This window comes from Botryllus schlosseri, chromosome 3, assembly GCF_051294905.1.
Source record: "Botryllus schlosseri isolate E-star chromosome 3, Bs_hap1, whole genome shotgun sequence".
Classification (NCBI taxonomy): domain Eukaryota; kingdom Metazoa; phylum Chordata; class Ascidiacea; order Stolidobranchia; family Styelidae; genus Botryllus; species Botryllus schlosseri.
Window position 1 is genome coordinate 25,714,321 of NC_137238.1, and position 22,437 is coordinate 25,736,757.

Sequence of the window (22,437 nt, forward strand, 5' to 3'; positions counted from 1 at the left end):
GCTTGATTATTTTGCTTGATTTGGCTATTGTATCATCGGTCCCCACCCTACGAATTTTATACATGAACCGAAAAAAATTCCACTCAAGGAATTTACTGAAAAAAATAATAGGTGCCATTAAATAGCCTGATACAAGCCCTACACTTCACAATAAAAACGATTGCTGGTTTGTTCGTGTTGAAGGTTACAGAGAAAAATGCATATGTCGATCTAAATTTACTTTACACCCCCCAAAACAAAAATCTGTGAGAGACCCCATAGCTCGCGCACGTCGAATTTTTTTGTACGTAAGGAAAGATTTTGCCAGCATGCAATTGTAGACAAGTTCGCAGAGTGTAATCATGGAATTATCATAGAGAATTTTCAAAGTATTTTCGGTCCCAGTGATCCATCGGTACCACATCTCCCCTAAGCGATTCAAAGGTTGGGTCAATGGTCCGAGCAAAGGTGAAATGATTGGAAACATGAACCCAATCATTCACTCTTCCCCGTGATATCTTTTCTTGCAGATATAATTTTAATCGTATGCTTTCTTTATATATATGGCACTTGTGGTCCGCACTACTCGAGAACTACCTCGCAATGTTAACATCAGCACATACCGCCACCTAGCGCATTGTAAACTTCCAAGAATAGTCCATATTCGCTGTCACGGTGAGAAAGGTAATGTGATGGAATGGAGTCGCGGATAATAGAAACAAAACAAAATCATTTTCATTGAGCTTGGAAAGGCATCAGGTATTTATGCAAATACTGTGGATTTGCGAGTGCATAGATATGCAAAGCCACCAATATTGTTTGGAGTGACGTGAGGTGAGGTACATGGCTGGTGAGGCACTGGCACAAGGCACTAAGATTCGCAAGTATAGAAATCCAACAAGGTGATCTGATTGAGTTGGCGACCTTTTCCCTGTAACATTAGCCACATTCACACGCCCGGAATGTAGGCTGCTCCTCGCTATCTGATCCGCGTAATCGGCGTCTTAAATAAGAGTAGAAGTGGTCGTGGTAAAAGTCTTTTGAAAATGATCAAATGTAAGTAGCTGTCACGCTGGCAGCCAATGTAACTCGCGGATTCTATGTACCCGACTCGAAATCTTGAATTGTGCGATACGTTGATTAATCACAGAGCATAGCAGAAATGGCGACGCCCATTTCAAAACGCAGTTTTCCAATACACGTTGTCTTCCTGATCTACGGCGCGAAATGAACTGTTGTCTATGTGACATTCACAATTACATACAAATGTTGGGATGACTCGAGTCACATTTTTCGTATGACTTGACTTGATTCGAGTCACTTTACTCAAGTGACTTGACTTGACTTGACTCGGCGTTTCAGAAATGTGGATTGACTCGTGACTCGGAGCAAAATTCACGAGTCAGCTTCAAGTCATCAAGTAATCGGTGTCGATAAAAACCACTGTATCTGGCATACGTTCGGATTTTTCGCGAAACGCTTGTGTAACCCGTGAGAGCGACCAATCATTTAATGATCGTTCGTTTTACTGAGCCTCCATTGTTCTCTCACAAATAAATTGACCGCAAACGAAGTGATCGAAGCTTACGGCTTACGTTGTCGTAAACTAGTATAGTAAAGTATAATTCAATAGCAAAATTTCTATTTCTGTTATCTGTTCTTACCTTAACCAAACCTCTTGTATTGAAATTGAATTCGAATATAGTTTATATAGTCCTCAACCATTGACGCAGGCTCGAATTGTATCATACAAATTCGTAAATGAGTAATGTATTGCATCTTATCAATTCGATTTTCTATTCTCTATTAGCCTAGTAGCTATAAACTGAGGCTATCCAATTACTTACGTAGTTTAGCAGTTCTACGCATATGCGAGCGATACAGCGCCTTCATGCGTGTGTATTCAACTCTATATTCGTTCATAGGTTGAAAATTAATGACCACTCAATCTGTATTTCAGACAGCTAGCAAAATGAAATGACGTAAACATGCCTCAGACTTCGAAAAGGCAACTTGACTTGAATTGTGACTTGACTCGTGAATTGACTTGACCTGACTCGACTTGACTTGAGTCACCTCCGAAAATTGACTGACTTGACTTGACTCGAGTCATCTTCGAAAATCAATTGACTTGACTTGACCCGAGTCAATATGTGCAATGACTCGAAGGTAGTGACTTGATCCCAACACTGTTACAAACTCGAATTACAAACAACACCACAGCTATCCCCACGTTCGTGATTGATACGTATAGCTCTGTGTAGTATAGGCCTAGCGGCGATAAAATGTATGCGTGTAGCGCAACGTTATGTTACCGCCGAATACTTTGAGAATTGAGAAGTCGATAAGTATTTAGATTTTCGTAATCAGTGTGACAGTCACATTCGAATAATGTCAATTATGATAAATTCTAAGCTACTTATACGATGAATTGTGTTATTAATAGTGAGACTTGGCCCGTCTGTGTCTTACCTCTTTTTAGAGCTTCATTTTCGAGCAATAAATACCAGTTTTTACAGATAAAACATGGCGCACACAAGGATTCCCATAGTGAGTTCGAATCAGTGCTACTGTGATGTCACAAATTTTTACTTGTGACGTAACAGTTGATTGTCATGTATGGCTCTTTAGGAGTTGAGATGGAAAAAATAAGGACAATATGACTCTTCGGGCAAAAAAGGATCCCGACCACTGCTATATACCATTCATACAGCACTGTACTGCCAGTTTGCGAAATCGATAGAGCGTTTCACTGTGCTGCGATTGTCCGATTGTTAGCGAATACCGATTGAGGCAGATTCGATATTGCCCCACCTGGCTGTTGTTTCTCTTCGTGGCTATTGTACGTAATAATGCCGAATTTCACATTCACTGGCGATTTTGAGGGGGCTCGAATGCTCTACGGTTGTTAATATTGAGAGTTTCGGAATCGGCGCGACGATAGCATTTCATTCATAGCGATTATCACGAATGCTGAGCTGTTTATGTTGAATTGCATTGCCGCAGGTGAGGCACGACCCGCCCGTGCCTCTCCTCTCCTTTCGCGCTATATTTTTGAATGATAATAACTATGAAAATTGGTGATGTTGGATGAAAAAAGATTTAAATTTAGTTATTCATGAACATCGACGGTAAATATCAATAATCCTTGAAGGTTTCACAATTTTCCGTGAGTGGTTACGATAAGCGCTCTCCAATCTGACGAACCGGGTTCGATTCCCGTCGGAGGTTTATCTGGGCTCCTCTTCCCCGCCGTTGACGTTCTTACGGCGACAAAAAAGGCCCAGTATAAGACCCGACGCAATAAAGCACCCACAAGGAAAGTAAACAACTACTAGAAAGGGTCCCAGCTTCAAAGAAGCGCAACATCGAAAAGAACTGTGACATGGGGCACTCTAAGCCGAGGTGGATGATAGAGTAGAGGATCGCTACTGATGCGTGCCGTGCGACATCCTCCTATCTGTTCATGACATCGCATTGTGTCTTATCGCATGGTACATCGTGTGTGACTGCTCAGATGAACAATATAACCCAACAATGTTAGGTTATGTTATCCTCTGGCGACAGGTGAGGCACTGCCTCACTTGCCTCCCGCGACCGCACGTCACTGATTGTTTGGTTTGCGACGTGCGCACAATTTCGTCGATTTATCGCGCATTAGGTCTGTATCCGAATGTTGAAATTGATTCGATGACCGTATGTTAGCAGTATCTTTTTGCATTGAAGCGTCAAGAATTTGTAGGTACGGTCGAACTTTTTTCACATATTCTAAATTTAGGATTTTTTCTTAGGTCAGGATAGATTCGGGTCGTGAAGATTTTATAATTCGTCTAACTCTGTATATCTGGTTTGTGTTCTTTTTTCGGTCGCCTAATATCGTTATTGGACTCACCTAAACAAATATCGAGCCGAATTCTACAATTTCCTGTCACGTCAATTTCAAGTATACTGTTCATGTGTGATTTACAATTGAGCGACATTATGCATATCCATACCCGCGATTATCATGTGCATGTATAATGTATATACTATTCGAGTCTATGCTCTCAGCGTAACGCCACATTCAATATCCCTATAATTGATCTTCAAGACCGTGTGTGAAATTTTGATTGTCAACATTTCCCCTGCTCTACAAATACTCGAGATAATCCGTCGTAATCCGGATTACCTCAGTAATCCTTACTCACAAAGTCAGTATTACAAAGTGGCTTCAATCAACCAGTAATGGCGTTACGTAAACAGAGTGTTGAAACAGCAGACATACGCGACGGGTGAAGATGAACAAGCTACATTTTTTTGGAAACGGAAAATAAAGCATACAAATGTGTGTTCAAGTTAACTGGATTTCAAGAGTTTGGTTCGGGCTTTAACTGGCGTTTATGCGAATACGGATTCGGAATCGGATATTGGTCACCGTTCCGAAGACCCACGAATTCCGTAAATCGCTCCATTGGCACATTGAAGTATTTCGCATGATATTATAAATTTGATTAAAAACTTGATTCAAATCTTTAGATTTGTGATTTAGATTTCTGTGGACAAGAGTGCGTAGCCACGCGTGGACTCTGGATTTACCCTCCTTTTTTCCGTCATGTCTGGTGTTGACTAAAAACGAAAAGAAGATATGAAAAAGGGTCGGGTCGTTAATTCGCCTCGACCAAAGAGTTACCCACATTTCTACCATAATATCCGGTGTTAACTAAGAGAAAAAAAGGTCGTCACTTGGACTCGAATTTTGTGAAACTCGGACGAGAGTTTTTTTTACAGCATGTTAATACAACATCTACAAAAAGAGATGTTGTCGCTTCGTCCGATATTTTTTTCGAACCACAGGTGGATTTTTCTCATTGGGTATTGTTTGTAATAATTGAAATTCCCTCTGATCCTGGTGTTTTTTTGTGGTATTCATGGTGTTCGTCGACTACTATGGTCATTTACACCACGCCGATATCCTTCATTTTTATTCCGTAACTGCTGACTTATAGCACGTCCCACTTCTAGGCTTTTTGTAAGTAACCGCCTACGCGGATGAGGTGGCAAGGAGGAGCCTAGATAAACTTCCAACACTTAGGTATAGGTGTTAATCACGAATACACATTCTTCGTTTTGGATAAGATTGGAATTTTTGTACTGTATGCAGTTGTATATTATCATCACATTACTCTGATTTCTAATTTGAATAAAACTCGAAAAGTGGCCAATTAAAGTACAATTTATGTAAATCGTTATACGCTCATCCAATATTCGCGTTTGTTAGGCAAATGCGCCGACGTAATTACGCGCACACGATTGAATTTAGGAGGTCACGGTTGGCATGTCTCTTATCTCCCGTTTGGCTCGCCCTTAATATCCCGAACAAAGGCACGATGCAGGTACGTAGGACCTAAATATAATACATAGTTTAGAAACAATATCCCCGACCACCTTTACAGCCACAAGTCGTGCAGAAGATTAGAGGAAAATGCCGCTCGCTGGATTTGGAGGGATGTACCGCACCGGTAGAGTATGAAATATACAAATATACAATAACCATGCCTTTGTAGTGATGTGTCGCCTCTCTTTTCCCTCCTAGTTCTGGGTGCTACCATCACTAGATAGCGGTAACATCGATTTCCGCGCATTGCAGCATTACATCGAAATATTCAGGATTGCAATAGCTCGCGAAAGGTCAAATGTGGATTGGATCAGACGGTAGGCATCAAAACCTGGGTTGAAGGTTGTTCGGGTAAATTCGTTAATTTTCGAGTATACCAACTGCGATAATACGGGGACTATGGTCTATGAAACAACCCTTAGAACATTGTGTTAGATAACGCTTCATTACCAGATGAGGAATCAAAATTTCTGGCGCTAAAAATTCGCTCACTAGAGTTGATTTACATAATTCATTACCTTGATGTATGTGGGCTCGACAGTTCGTCATTTTGTTGATTAGTTTATCTTTCAGGTCCGCTTGCTGAAACAGAATCTTAGTGTCTGAATAATATCCAGGTTTTAAAGAATGAAATTGTTTTTACTTCTCCAAAACTGCATACGCTCTGCCAAAGATATGGACAATAGTGGATTAAAGGTGGTGTTCTATCGATAGGAGATACACATTATCTTATATCTTATTCTGGATAAAACTCTGAAAATAGGCACCATCTCCGGTCCGGCTATATACTAGAGCAGGGCATGGACTGGAGTCGGGTTGGGAATCCGGCAGTAGTTTCTCATTTTTTATCAGTACTTTATCTGACGGAGTCGGATCGGGATGGGATCCAGCTAAGGCAGGGGCGGGCAACTTCTCCAGTCGGCGGGCCGGATATAGGAAAACTAAGTGCTTGGCGGCCGGATTGCTGAATCGATACATTATTCGCCCATTTATCCGGGTATAGAAGGAATAAGTCGTATTTGTTGAATGTATTTTAACGACAGCAATGCAACTTCAAACCCATTTCTCGCCGATAATGACGAAGACAATGTGGATTTGAGAACAGCATTGTCATATACAGCAGGGGTGGCCAACCTTTTTGCCAGTCACGGCCGCATTTCGACTACTCATGTAGCCTACGGCCGCATTCCAGGGAATAGTAATGAACTAGCAGGACGCCAAATACTCATGTTAAAGTGACTATGTCCATTTCCGGTGAACTCCGTACTAATCTAATAAATAATGTAGGCTTCTCATAGTCGCGCCAAGCGCGAAAAAATTTTCAGATTCATTCATGAATTTCGTCATTAAAATTTGTAGTTTTACATATTATTTCTCATCCCATGTGTTCAGATTCACCGGTAGAGTTGATGGAGGGCTGTTTTCGAAAAGTTGGGGCATAGGTTATGAATGATGATGCATCTTTCGGCATGCCAATGATTATTAGTTACTTTGTTGCATGCTGTTCTTTGCATGTCTTTACCTCCCGTCAGGATTGTCGGTATAGTGAGGAGCACACGATTCCGAGCAGGTATTTCTATATGAGGCGCATCTGTTCGCAACTATACTGTGGGGCTCTGATTGCAAAGTGCGCAACTATATCAAAATCGAAAAATTAAGTCGCATTGAATCGCGCCCTGCGCGAAGAAAATTTCAAGAATAATTAAAATCTTTCAAGAAATCGGGAGTCAATTCGTAAATTCAAATTCCATGTCGACGGCCACCAACACCTACCAATTGAATTACGTGTCCACGGCCGCACAAATTTGCTTTTACGGTCGCAGGTTGGCCACCCCTGTCATACAGGTACCACCATGTCTGCTTCTCTCTGATCAATAAACACACGGTGCAATCCTTCATTAAGATTTCAATGCGTTCAATAAGCCCGGTACCCCAGATTCACCAAGATATCAATGCATTAAGGTTCATTATGTGACGAGATAGCGTGGTTGTTAAACTGTGTGGCCTGTCTATCTCGATATTGAATTCATGCGGACCGCGGCCTCGAAATTTGAAATTGGCCCGCGACCCGTTTTCAGTTGGCGACACCTGGCATAAGCGGTGTCTTACAAAAGCCTAGAAGTGTGCGCCGTGCTACAAGTTGACGGTTATGGAATCAAAAATAAGAAATATCGACCTGGTGTAAATGACCATTGTCGTCGACAAACACCATGTTTACCACAAATTACATTAGGGTTCAGTACATCGTATATGCCGATAATGCAAGTCTTCTCGCTTCGACGAACTTACGCATAAGCTCCACCCTAGCTCGCTGCACAATATCATACAGTCAATAAAATTTGATGTATATAAGCAAGTAGTGGGGAATCTCGGAAGACTGGGGCCGGCGGCCAACATTATCATGCAAGACGAAAAAGTGTCCACGGGCCAGACAAAATCCCTTGGCGGGCCGGATCCGGCCCGCGGGCCGTATGTTGCCCGCCCCTGAGCTAAGGGATGGGCTTGGTCTTTGAGTTTTTGATTTTCTGTTTGCATTGATTCAATCAATCAATATTCAATGCCATCCTGTGAGTATAGGCACTGGCAAACGCTTGCGTCGACACAAAGTAAAATGGCGGCACATGAAAGTCGCGGCAAACGAGCTAAACCCGAAATCAAAGACGACCCGCTGCGCCCAAATACGTACCAGCGTTTGAAAATATTGTATCGAAACCATAAAAAGCGATTTCGCCCATTTTGATCGGCCCGCAAAACCTTTCCACTCAGCGAGCGGCTGGCGTCTTGCACGAATTCGAAGCTGTCGTCACGCCATCCCGGGGCAGGTAGTTGCTTTGTAAATCGAAAAGCTAATCTGGCCTATTGAGGGATAATACCTCTATGACCAGAGTGGAGTCGGGCTGAGTAGTGGATATTAAGCCAAGACTAGACTTGCGTATGAAACATACAAGAAGCTTAGTGCACGTGAAGTAGTCCGTGTTGGCGGCACTTACGTTGAGCTGTGTCGCCGGCTCGTGATTGAAAGATGGATTCTCACAAGGTATCGACATATTTCGAGTCTTAATGATATTTCGACAACTTCAAGTATTCCTGAGTGATCCAAGTTTACAGTTAATGTTCACGATTTGTACACAACGGGACCGCTAATGCACGAATAAGTATATGTCAACACAGCAGTACAGTCGATTAAATCGGGAATCATTGATAGTGCGAGCGTATATACATATGTGCTTACTGTATATATATCGCTGATACCAGAGCCATCATAACTATTGGTATATTCTCGTAATTTGTTACCAAGCTATGCATACCACTCACAAAGATTTTGGCGGTGAAGAATTCTACAAGGAATTATACTCATCACACAGCAGTTGCATTAGTTGCTTGTGCTATCATAATCTCAATAATAGGTATGAAGTTATAAGCACCAGAGTAATAACGTATTAAATACATTGTACAGTTAGATGAGGAATAATGGTGTTATCCTCTAATTTTTTGCTAATTTCGTCATTTTGTAAAAGTAGCAACCGATATTATCTGTGAACTGGAAGATTTCAGTTAATTTCGTTTGTATTTCTCCATATACTCTATATGGGTTGAACTATAATGGCAACCTATATGTTTGATGTTCAAGATATAACCGTGTGATGGATATCAGTATACATGATTGATGTATGGTCAAATGTGAAAATCCCCTGCATAAATAGCGTTATCTCAATTTTGCTGCGGTATTTCTGTCCGTGTAGTAGAAATTAGTTCGAACTATTCTAAATACCGCATGTATGTCTGAGTCATACATATATTCTTATATGCTACATATTGCTACTATTTATGGGAAGATATTTGAAGAGCATCGGTAACTGTAATTGGAATTGCGAAAAGGGCTTTGGTAATGGACCACTGGGACGGAATAGTCTGGCTTTTGTGTCCCGCAAATCTCGCAGATTACAACACATGTAACATCTTTTCAGAAGTTCGTTTTAAAAACCTCGCGAGCCAATACCATATTGCCAATTTACTGACATTTTTCGCGAGACGTGCCGTGTAAAAAGACTTCAATCAGTGATGTCACCAACCGTCCGCCTACAGCCCTACAAGGATTTGTAAATATTTTTTGCAAGGTAATTAAATTACAAGCTACGAAAAACTCCTGAGGTGGAAAGCGCCTCGCACGCTTGTAATTCAACCGACCTCCCACAAAGCAAACCGTCAGGGCGTCAGCATACTTGCGCCTAAACGGTGATATGAACAACCCGTAAACAAAGAATTACGGACTTAAATCAGTTTCGCATTTATCTATCCCGCCCTGCTATGTCCTACTCAACGGTACACTCTGTATTGCAGGATTAGGTTGTTGGCTGATGACTAAATATCGCGGGAAAAGCGACTTTTATGAGCAATGGATGACATAAACCCGAGGCTGTAATACGACTTCGATTCCCATATTGATGTACGAATTCCCACTTAGCGACTTTATTATAACCGGGATATTATTAGCCCTTCGATGTCGTTTATTGTCTATTTCCTGTACTTAGGTATCGAGGGTAGGATCTGGCTTGAAACAGACCCCGCTTGGAACAGGTGACTGGAATATGATATCTGTCGGTTTCCCACTGAATACTCATGGATTTATGCCTTTCATTGCCGCAAGTGCTTTGTCGGTGCGTTAGATTTCAACGTGGGTGTAGCACGATATAGGGGCATGTGGATGATGACTTGAGGCATAACTCTGGGAATTTTTGTTTGGCGTAAAGGCCAACCTACCTTTTTGTATATATTTTTCTTTCAAATATTGATCATATAGAACGGATAGCAGTGATCATTCATTATTCAAAATCTACTGTTATTATAATATTCACATATATTCCAATCTCATTTCGTTAGAATATACGTAAACAATTAAACATGCCTATATAAAGGGATGCTTACTTATTTTCATTGTCTTCGGTTATATAACTATATGCATTTCTGTGGCACAGTTAACAACCTTGATTTTCGTCGTTATGTGCATTGTTTGCTTCTGTCTGTTGGCTGTCAGTCATTGACTCATTAAAATTTTTGTAATAAATTTACTAAAAATGGTGCGGTTTGGCAAAATTCTGTCACACACGATGTCATTGATTATAATAACACCGATACCACGGAAACTACAATGAAGCCGCATGGTCGGACTATAATCATTTGATTTTGAGTTGATTTTGTATAGCCCCATAATAATTTAATTATTATTTCATTTTGGGTCGGCTATTGTGGTCAGCACAGCGAAAGGCGCAATTTTAGTAGCTGTGTATATTTTATGATCATCAAAATATGTATTGTGACCTCTGGTAAGGGGTTTAGGGCCGAAGGTATATGATGGTGAACGACTACGTTATATAATAAATTGTAGTTTAGGGAATATATACGCAGAGAGATTATAAACGACTATACAAAAAGCCATTTAGATATAGTCGTTCATTGAATATAGAGTAACCTCCGTAATCTTACAGTTTGGGGAAATATCGGCTGACGAGTAAATGTATTCGATAATTATATCAGTATCTGCAACGACACTTGCTATCTGTTCTGTATTGAATAGCAAAAGCCGGATTCTTGTTTACCGTGACTCCAACTTAATCCAACTAATCTGTAATCTTACACACTCACAAGATACAGACATGTCATAATTTAGCATTGAATATTTCCAGTATTGTTAGGGTGAAGAATTTAAATAGGAACCTTGCCATATATATATATATATATTAACGGGAACGTTGTTGCTGCAAAATCTCGACATAAACAGCTGTGGGAAGCATTTAGGGAAATAGGCTGGATACAAACCATACAAAATTCCACCCTGAGAATAATAGTTACAGTCGGTAGGCTGCATATAAATATACGCAGTCTTGTAGGTTAAATGCCATTTTTATAATGGTACGATTAGACTTATGTCGAATGTGGATATTGTAATATTTCTTAATGGTAAACGATGTAATGGCAGCGGATTGTTATAATTAATTTAAAAAAATGCAGCGATGGTTCAAGTTCAATTCGATCGATTAAATACATTTTTGTAGTTTGCATGTGGCGAACTGTGAAGGTGACGTTATGGATACGCTCGCGATCTTGTATTGAGCTGACTTTAGAATTGTTATCATGTTATCATTTACATAAAGTTATGGCGATTAGCGATATATCTCGATGACTTACTACTTGGTTTAGGGACTTTGACTAGCTTTGACAAGCTTAGGTTCTATAGTCGATAATCCATTAGAATTATTATACGTATGAAAATTGCGATCGGTTCTCTGACAAGACAATAGGCTGCTATAGTTTGATCACGATTGGATGAAACGAAATTACGAAAAATAAATCGGAGTGTCTGTAGGCTACATTTGCTAGATTTCCTGGTATATACTTGGTCAGTACCAACAGAATTTCGTCCCCAATTCATAGTGTCTGAAACAAAATGGCGTCAACAGTAAACGCGCAGAGATGGAGAGCCGGGACTAGAAACCAGGCGTTTTCTCTCGAACGACAAAAAACATCCATACAAGGTTTCCCCAACCTACATTCCTATTGAAAACCAGAATGTATATAAATAACGGACCACGTTGGCAGTTTATTGTCTACCGAATCTTGGCCAGCATACAGGTTCAGGATGAAATTTCTTCTGATTACCGAATAATTAGTACTGCTGTGAGTTGCTGTTTCCATTTAGCACAGTTGCATCTCGATATATTTGACTTAAGAAGTACGAGGTAAAAATCCGACTTTGATACCTTGATCCTAGCGTGGCACTGTGCAGATCCGAATTTGGATTGTAGGGTTTTGTCCTGCTGAGCCCGCGTGGATTATACAGCATACAAACCCGGCGACGGGACTTAACGGTTTTATATCTGGTGTAAAGGTATTGTAGGCGCGTATCTGTGGATCTACACGGGTCGGTGACATAGGCATAATTAGGAAGATATAGCATTGTCTTTTAGTATGCATATGGTGAATTTGGAGTATGTGTGATGCTAGGCAGCCTCGCCCTGTTTGTATACCTGATGCTAATGATCATGCTGCTCGGAATCTTTCGCTGTGTTGTAGTATTTAGTTACCATATTCAATATATGTTCAGAAATAACTCTCTCTCATCCTGAATTATAGCTGTAATGCTACAAAATGAAGGGGAGTAGAATAATAAAAAGTGATCACGCCACTGAATACCTCATTATGCTTGTACAACGCAACGATTGTAAAGCTGGTTTAGTGGATTTATTATATATTGTCGAAAACCAGTGTAGGATGAGGATGTCAATTCAATCCATCCCTAATTCGGCTAATATACCTCATCACCATGTCCGCATTCCTTATTTTACCAGAATTCGTCGACAGCGTGGTAATGAAATTTGTGATGGTTCCAAATTCCGCATGCGAAATATGATCAAAACTTCATCTCTCGGAGATTCGTAGTCCGAAAACCAGTTGATAAGATCTCCAAATCCAGTTCTTAAAAAAACTACCCATTCTAACATCCTATGTGGGTTTAAATATCGTGTCCCCACTTCACATCTTCACTCCAATCACAAAAATATCAATATTTCATTTCAGAAGACTATATCCTTCACCATCCAATAGTCTACTTCAGTGTATAGGCAAGACATGGACTCGACCACGACGCAAATTGACACCCCGTACATTAGTGGCAGCATCAAGTCCGCCTACTCCGACTCTCAACAAAATGGCTACTGTAGCAGCAATGCATATCGCACAGTGATGAACATAAAGCTCGAAACCAGTGATCCCTACTACGTCGACACCAGCAAGAAAATTCCACATCCTGCTCCCTACCACGGCAAGGAAGACAGTCGACCGGAGTACGTCAGTCTGTCGAAAACATCCGTTAAGCAAGAAGCAACGCGCGATGCGACGTCCCGATCTCAATCATACCCCTACACTCAGCAGGAACAAACATCCGGGACTTTGATCTCCGGTTATCACGGCTATGAGCCTCTGCATGCGTCGGGCTATTCCACACCATGCCCGACCCAGTACGTCAGTCAAGTTCAAGATTCGTTTTATGACCGAGGAGCATCCTTGGTCCCTGATCGGCATTATACTGTGATGGACTCTTATCAGGGCAACCATAGCAGGCAAGATCAATACCCACTACCCAACCCCAGGAGAGGACACGACGCACTACAGGTTAGTTTCAATGGATCATAAGCAATGATTCCTGAATAGATTTATCATGCCATCCAATCTTCCATATTCTTGTGTAGCGCATTTTAGGCTACATTGTGTGGTTTGAGTGGATGAAAATACACAAGCGTATTTTTGATTAATTGATTAATTGATTAGTTGATTGATAGACCATGATGGCGGTCGGCAACCCTCAACACCCGTGGTACGCCAAATAAGATGACGCACAGGACATATGCAAACCATGTATGGTACAAAATTTGTAACACAAGTTTTCAAAATGGACAGAGCTCGCAGACGACCCTAAATTATTTCGTAAATCAGCGTAAATTGAAGTCATTTGGGGCAGATTTTATTATTCTTATATGTTATTTCGCGCTTCGGGTGATTCACCGGGATCTAAATTCTTGCATATAATGTGAGAATCCCCAAAATATATGTATATACGGCAACCAAATATCGTATGAATCCGTTTGGATGCAGGGGTGGACAGATTTTGGTTTTAGACAAAGTTCTTTTAAACAACCATTCGTTTTAAATGCAACCCGAGCTATAGTCCGCACTATGGCTCGCGCGTTTATTTTTGAAATAAGTTATATTATCAGAAATTAAATGCCCGCGTATTTTAGTGTGAAGTTCATAGTTCAACCAATAATATGATGACCGTGAACTTTAGGATGTTGATGACTGATAAAACAGTTTGAGCGCATTGTCGTAGCCAGGGGAAGGTGAAAGGCGCCATGTTACCTCCGCACTTTTCGTAAATATGTGTACATTTTTATTTCTCTTCGCGCTTCGCACGATTGAGTGTCGCTCTTGCTTTTGTTACCAATCCCGAAAAATAATACTGAAAATACGCCTAATTTAGAGAAATGAGTCCAACTGTTATCGTAATATTGAGACTGGTATCGCCTGAGGCTGTTGAGATTCAGTCTAGTGGTTTTGTTTTGGGGTATTCATGGTGTTTGTCGACTGCTATGGTCATTTACACCAGGCCGACATTCTTATTATTTTCCGTAACTGCCGACTTATAGCACGGCCCACCTCTAGGCTTTTGTAAGACACCGCTGACGCGGATGAGGTGGTGGTGAGGAGCCTAGGTAAACCTCCAACACTTAGGTATCGGAATTCGGAAGTCGACCTCGGTCGGACTCGAGCCCGCACTCATTGGTGTTGCAGCCGCGGATTATACCACTGCGCTATCTCGACACCTAGCAGTCTAGTCGTGTGCACGTGCAGTTCGTCAGACGGCTATTTTGGCGCTCATCATCTCCTAGCTATGACACATCAAGATATAGCAAATGTTGCTCAACACGCGAATTCGTGAGTGAGCTCCCGAAATGATTGTTGTCTATGAAACTGTGACCTAAGTCGATCGACGCGTGTTAGCCGAAACCTTCGATATTGATATATCCAGGCGCCGAAGACTAGTGTCCTTGCAATCTGAGCACCGCAGTTAAAATGCGACCCATTATTTACGAAAGTACCTATGATATCGACCGAATTCGTTGGTTAACTTCGAAGTATTTTCGCGCTTTGCCTGGCTAGAAACTGAGGTCAAACTAACTTGTCATAACTAAAGTCTCAGCAATTTTGGTGCATACTAAAATAGGTCTTGCATTCATCGTTACCTAATCTGGCTCGCTTATATCGGACGACTAAAGTAATGTCATAAACACTCTGTGGCACGCGCAATTGTTCGAAAGACCGCATGTGCTGCGGAAAGACTTATAATATTTGATGAGTAGAAATTTCTGAGTCAGTATCATGGTATAAAAGGATCAATAACACGATCAACATTACAATTACAGGGATATGAGTAGCTAAGCACAGCTAGAGTTAAACAAGCATTAAAACCAGCTCACACGAAAAAGTCCACCGACAATACAGTCCAACGATATACGAAATGCTACTAATGTTAGTGCTTAAGGAATATATTACATCAAATAACGCGAAGCTCTCGAGGCAGAATGGCCGAGTGGTCTAAGGCGCTGCGTTCAGGTCGCAGTCTCCCCTGGAGGCGTGGGTTCGAATCCCACTTCTGTCACGTTTGTGCTATATTATTGTCGAATGTTATTATTCTCATATCAAACCAATACTATTTTGGGTGAAATGATTAGAATCAACTTCGATAGTTCTTCATTCTATTCATTTCATGTCTTTTGACTCAATACGCCTTGATTTCAGTCTGATACAGGAACGCAGATCAGCATTCTATCTCCGGAATCGAAAGATGTAACGTCGGCTGGCAACTCGCCCACCACGCAGCCGCTCTTGAAGAAGGAGCCGAATGGAAGAATTGGTAAGAGCAATCTCGCTAACGATTAGTTCTAACTCTTTTCGACGATGCATTTCCGCATAAAAAGTCAACAAACTCATCTTTACATCAAGTATTCTTGAGGTCAATGTATTACACGTGAATCAGATTTATCTTTTCTTCCTTACGCAACAGATAAGCACAGTACGGGACTTTTTTATGACCTAAATGCGCAGCATGGGTAAATTCCCTCGGTTCATGTCCGAAGGAGATTGCCATTTATTGTGTAGGCCCGACACTTCTCGAAACGTTTATGAAGTAGCCTACACAGATTTATTATTATTATTATATATGTTTATTGTTGTGACATTAGTTGTTGCAAACACGACAGTTTCTAAGGCAAAATGAGCTTGAATATGGACTATTAAAATTGATTAGGCAAGCCTACGTATTTCGAAAAGCGGTGGTATTGCTTTCGAATATCATGGAAAACTGAAGGCATATTGGTACGTAGTCGCAAACGCGTTCGAATGTACGCTTACAAAGCCATTTTGCGCATTCGCTGTATACTCGGTGTATTATATCGCCAGACAATTTGGCAGCAAAGTCGACCATATCATCTGTTATTTTCGTGGTCTACGGTTACTTTACAACGATTTGGCTATGTAAACCGGCTAATGGAAACCCTGCTTATTTGCCGTGCGCTGCTACAGTAGTTCATATGCAGCGAATTGTTATGTGACTTCACATTCTCTATGTCGGCGCCGGAAGCAGATTCGTGAGCTTAGTAGGCGGTAGCCGTGACACATTCAAACTATGAACTCAAATCGTTCATAGTTTAGATTTATTTTAACTATTGCAAAACACGGTAACTGGAAGTATAATGCCATGCCAATCCGTTTTTAAAACGAAAAGCACTGAAACTCGTTGATATGTATGGCAGAAAACATATGATTACAGAACAGCGTGGGTAGTAATTTCACTTTCCGCACAGTGAGCATTCGCCGAAATTTCCGAGTGGCCAGCGGACACTTGAAAGGCGTGGTGCGCCCCGGTAAAATGGCCGACGTAATTGAGGTGGGGAGAGCCACATAACCCAGAAACAGGGGTATTATTTCCGATAAACAATTCCGTAATTGGCGACGGAAAGAGAATGTGATAGGACAGAGCGATGAAAATTGCCGGTTACATAGTCTATTCATACGTCCCCATTGTAAAACAAAGACATAGCCGCTGTCTCGTCCGCAGTTTACCACCCACCACCGCGACGATCCTTGGCATTTACGGCAGACGATGTCGGAAATATATATGAAGAACGCGTTAGGTAAATGTACCGTATGATCGCGCTTGTCGAGAGCCGTTTAGTAACGCATATTTCTCCTGCTTCGGATAATAACATAATACCTGTAATATCAGAGTGGCGTGGTTTTGCGCGAAAGCGAACATTATAATATAGCCAGCAATCGAACAGGGGTTTCGTGGTGAAAAAATCATACTTTGTAACCAACATATTGAATGCTTTGTCCCGTCTATTTCCGTATTTCCAACTCTTCCTGGAATGCGTACGAGCAAGGTTTTTATTGTTGTTTTGGGTATTCATGGTGTCTGTGGACTACTATTATAATTTACACCAGGCTAATTTCCTTTATTTTTATTCTGTAGATGCTGACTTTTATCATGGCCCAATTCTAGGCTTTTATAAGACACCGGTTACACGGATGAGATGGGGAGGAGGAGCCCAGATAAACCTCCAACACTTGGGTAGGAATTCTGGAGTCTACCTCGCTCGGGCTCGGGCTATAGGTGTCATTTCCTATACACAAGTGTTAGACTTGCACCTTGAATTGTTCCCTTACAGGTGATTGTTGTTACCTATAGTATAATGTGACGTTGAGAGTGAATGAATTCATTTATATACCCACAAAGAATAAGTGTATCATCAAATTGAATGTAATATAGTTACTCCAACTGATGAATAGTGAGGGAACTGTGTATAGTCGCTTCGTGTATATTCAGAAAACTAACAGTAATTTGTTATGTCGGGCATCTATGTGTCATTTTCATGGTCAGCTTATGTGGAGGGGATTGAGAATCGTAATAACGCAGAAATTGATGGATCGACATCATTTTTTCCAAGATTCCTAGCTTTTATCAATGGCGCAGTAACGCAATTAATATAAATCCTAATTTTTTTTTTATCATATAGTTATATACCGTGACCAAACATAAATCTGTATTATTTACCGCCCCGTAATCATTCATGACCAGTAAATACCGGGACTGCGGGAATTTTGATATAAATGGTGTCGTGTGACCTCTACGTATCACAAAAAGATTGTCTATTGTATCATCAAATGATCTTTACCGTAAAGATACTTCAACATATTTTGAACTCAATGCTATAACTGTAATGTGTCATTTGAGCCCGAATAAAGCCCGCTAAATCGGCTTACTGCCACATCTCGTCAGTATATCTCCAATAACGCCAGTTGCGTCGCTGTAAATCGCCACTTACCCGATCCCAATAGACACATAGATATACTATCGAGATTACCGCACTTCTATTTTTGCATCTTTGCATAATGGCATGAATATGTACGGTAATCCTAGAATATTACTGGAAATACCCGTGCTATGAAAATAGCATTAGAGATTGTAGACCGCTTTAGGTTTGCGGAAGTGAGAAATGTAGAAACATAAATTCAAATACTATTTTTTCGAATACCAGCAAAATCCATGATAAACATTCATATCATATTACATCTCTTTCAAGTAAACATCTATCGTATATGTACATATAGGCATATAGCGTCCATGGGCAGTGGGATTCAGAGACCCGATTTTAGGGAGAGACGAAATCGCAATTCCGGTTTGAAAGAGTCCGATGTATGATCGGAAGACTCTACTCTAAAAATTCCAAATCTTACGAGACATTTTTGTTATCCGAGGTATACGAATTGTACTATTTAGGGAAGAATTGCTCACCACAAACGATATCGGCTATAATATATGTAATACAATAATTATAAAATCCTCGCTACGGATTCCATCATAATCAACACTTAGAGGTCGACCTATTGAGGAGAATGCACCCACGCAATAGAACCTCAGCCAACGTTCAACTTCATTAATTTTGTCAGTTGCTAAAATCCGTGCAAGCCTATCGATGTATCTCACCAGTGTCGTGACATCATCGAATGTAGATTTGAGAGCAATTGCATCGCAAGCATAAGCGTATATATTGATAATAAAATCTCTAATGACGAGCCGCGATTTATCCATGTTGTCTGCTCTAAATCCCTTTGGATTACTCTCGAGACATTGGCGGATTTCGGCCACGGTAAATCCATTAATATGTCGAATGTGGACCTGTTATTACATTTCAAGTCAGGAAAATTGTTGGGAACAAATAATTGACCACGTTTATCCACTAAGGTGGCCCCATTCGTAATGACCCGAAAATATATAAGTCTAATATTACAATATTGTGACTACCGGATAATTAAATTATTTTGAAACTCAGCCACTTGATTTGATATCATTCATCTCGTCGATTAGGCGCAACAAGATACTTTGGTTATGAATAGAGAAAAATCCTATAGGCAAGTGATATATGACCAAATCTGGCCAAACAAGTCAAGTGGAAGTAGAAGTAGCGCCGTACCCTTTTACTCAACAACAAGTAGAAGTAACAATTCCAAAGCTAGATCAAAACTACATCAAATAGGAGTACAAAAGGTATTCACGAGTAATTATTTTCATAACTTACACACCGTGGCAAGATGTATTTGCGGCTTTGGTTCAGGTCCGTACACGCTTTATAAAATTGCTCCTGGTTGAAAATCTCATGGCATTAAATCGCCGCACCTCGACTTCCGTTTCGAGTTCGGTAAGTGCTCATCAGTTCTCTGATTCTTTTGTCTCAATGTTTGGGTCAGCAAGGACGGGAGATGTAACGGATAGGCACCGTTGTAAATATTATGATCGATTCGTGCGCCTTAGCGTCGACTTTAATCAAAATACGCCAACCTAGTGTACCAACTGAAGGAGTTCGCGTACCAACTGAAGGAGTTCGCGTACCATCTAAAAATAGTACATTGAGATGAAGCGATCGATTCGCCCCGACGATTCGAAATTTTATGCCGACGACGACATATTTGGTGATGCGATTGTTGTTATACACTGCTCTTTCAAATTCTCTAGTAGTTCGCCTACTGACGATTACCCCTGACGAGTGTTTGATTTTATTTCAATACGAATATACTAATTAATTAGGCTACATCTAAAAGTTGTGTACCTCCCAGAATCCCTCGAAACAAAGTAAAACAATTCGACAAGAAACTGGCACCAAAAAAGACGGTTGAATAGGATATATCCATATAGCAATCAATTTCCATTTATATGGACTTTGACATGTGTCCTTACTAGCATGTGTTTATCCCTAAATAATTAGGATTCTGCATCAATGTTGCGCGAGGACTGAATTTGTTAGGGCTCAGTTCATTCTGCAAACATTCTAAGCACATGTAGAATAGATCCAGGCACTTTGAGTGCAGGTAGTGACAGATAGCAACCAAGCATTCTTGCTATGAAAACTATTGCTTTTAACCGCCCTGCATAGGTCCGCTTTGTTATCGTCCGACCACGAAGAGACCTTACTTCGCCTTCCTTTTCCTGACCGATTAGCAAACAACGCTGCTGCTATTATAGATTCTGGAGCAATTGCGACACTTACATCCCCATTTGCCCAGCTCATAGCCCAACGTAATATCGGAACTAAGAGTTGTGAAATGATCAATGCACATTGCACAACCTTTCATTCTTTACACCCTAGATGGCGCTATTGAACAATCTAGCAATGCGATCCCAAGCTCTCTGTGCAACGGGTGTGCAATGTGCAATGTGCATTTATCAAGGGGCTTTGCACTACGCACTCAAGGGGTCATGATTTCAAACTAGTCTAACTTCTATTCATCAGTTTTCAGCCGTGTAGTTAACAGTAGGGCTCGCATATGTGCTTCTATACGGCTTCTTTAGTACCAACGATGACTACTTCATCCACCTCTATTAATAATCTCCTTATCCCGTATTAATTTAAGGACTCTCTCATTTATGACGCGCAAGTCGAAAGTTAGGGGGATAAACTGATCATAAACAAATCATAGTCAGTATTTGGTGCGGAATATTCATACCTGCTTGGTTATAATCAAGGGGATGCCGGTTCCGTAAAATGGATGTAACGCTGGCAACGATACCGGTTTTAAAATGTGATCAGATATCCGCCAGGTATCGCTATAACCTCGCAACTCCGTGTGTATAATTTCCGCTCAAATTACGAATCCGAGGCAACATGCGCGACGCGCGTACCTCGGTAAGCGGGTGAAGTTGTTGATGGAGTTGGTCAGTGAATAAGTAGGCCTACCTCTACTTTTCCAGAGTGCTGAAGCTGGATTTGCTTACTTGCACTGCTTTTCAAGTCGTTATACTTTTAGGCGACTTTCTCCAATTCCACTTAGCTGTTTGGTAGGTAACACTAGTTACTTGTCCTACGTTGGGTACGACAGCAGTTTTGACATACGTCCGAATCATTGTTATGAGTGAAATATCAACAACAATTAGGTGAAATAGCCGCTGTGTGATGGTAACTGAATATCTTTTCGAATGTCGCTTATATTTCTAGTGATTTCAGTCAGTTTACTCGCGAAGATACATCCTACATCACCTAATGTAACCAACCACCCATGATGAGCCCCTCGACCAAATTTAATTTCTGAAGAGCTTCTTAGGGGTACAGTGCTTCAATATACAATTGAGTAGTATATTCATATTGAAATAGACCCGAATAGTCTCGGCTGACACTCGTCAGGGGCAATCGTCAGCAACCAGCAGAGAATTCAAAAGAACATTGTATCTCTACTACGTGCTGACAATTACCCCTGACGTGTGTCAGCCAAAAATATTGGGGTTCATTTCAATATGAATACCACTTTCTTCTTGCGTGCTTCTAAGACAGTGGTTCTCAACCTTTTTTTTGTTGTCGGACCCCTTTTGACCGTCAGTGACCCCGAGGACCCCCTTTAGTTTTGGTTCAAATTTAGCTCAATTATCGTGCGACCGTGATATGACTTGTCCAAACTTTATCTGTAGGATAGTGATAAACTGCAACAAAATTACATATCTTATAAATAACATCATGCATTATGTAGAAATTGCATTGATTTTTTTTATTTCAAAGCTAATTTTTCTGGTGCATTTATTGGTGTGCTGACAATCCACTTCAACAAAGATCGTTGGTGGCTATTTTAATATTAACTGGTAACGCTTCCGACGACACCCGCACCAAAATTGAGAAACAGATTTTTTAATGAACGTCCAGCCTAACCATTGCTATCTAGTAGTGCGGGGCGGATCGACAAATTATTTGGTCCGACTCCGATCCTGTTCCACAATCCTCTGGTCCGACTCCACTCCGACTCCGAGGCCGGATACTTGAAATGAGCGATATCCGATCCAAAAAACTCCGATAATATTCATGTACGACTAGCTATTTCCAGTTAACAACAAATGCAGTAGTAGGCAATGGGTTCAGGTTATATTCAAAAAAAAGAAACATGGCATTGAAACTCACAGCTTTGTATGGAATATGAAAACTACACAAACA

At 40.9% G+C, this 22,437-nt stretch overlaps 2 protein-coding genes and 1 non-coding gene across 5 annotated transcripts in view; 2 read left to right on the forward strand and 1 right to left on the reverse strand.

Annotated features, from left to right (window-relative positions):
* The window catches only part of LOC145435413 (uncharacterized), a 428,570-nt gene that overhangs the window by 176,342 nt on the left and 229,791 nt on the right, over positions 1-22,437 (reverse strand). The gene's annotated exons all lie outside the window — the stretch shown is intronic.
* The window catches only part of LOC145436198 (uncharacterized), a 33,823-nt gene continuing 16,930 nt past the window's right edge, over positions 5,545-22,437 (forward strand). Inside the window, exons 1-3 of one of the 3 annotated variants that reach the window (XM_080313550.1) lie at positions 5,545-5,670; positions 12,929-13,522; positions 15,707-15,821. In XM_080313550.1, coding sequence (XP_080169676.1) covers positions 12,980-13,522; positions 15,707-15,821 — 658 coding nt within the window. In that variant the 5' untranslated portion in view covers positions 5,545-5,670; positions 12,929-12,979. Of the gene's footprint in view, positions 5,705-11,374; positions 13,523-15,706; positions 15,822-22,437 lie in introns of those variants that run through there. The other 2 variants (XM_080313549.1, XM_080313548.1) reach the window with 2 other exon arrangements.
* On the forward strand, positions 15,484-15,566 carry Trnal-cag (transfer RNA leucine (anticodon CAG)). The gene has a single exon. It is a non-coding gene; the product is annotated as a tRNA-Leu (tRNA).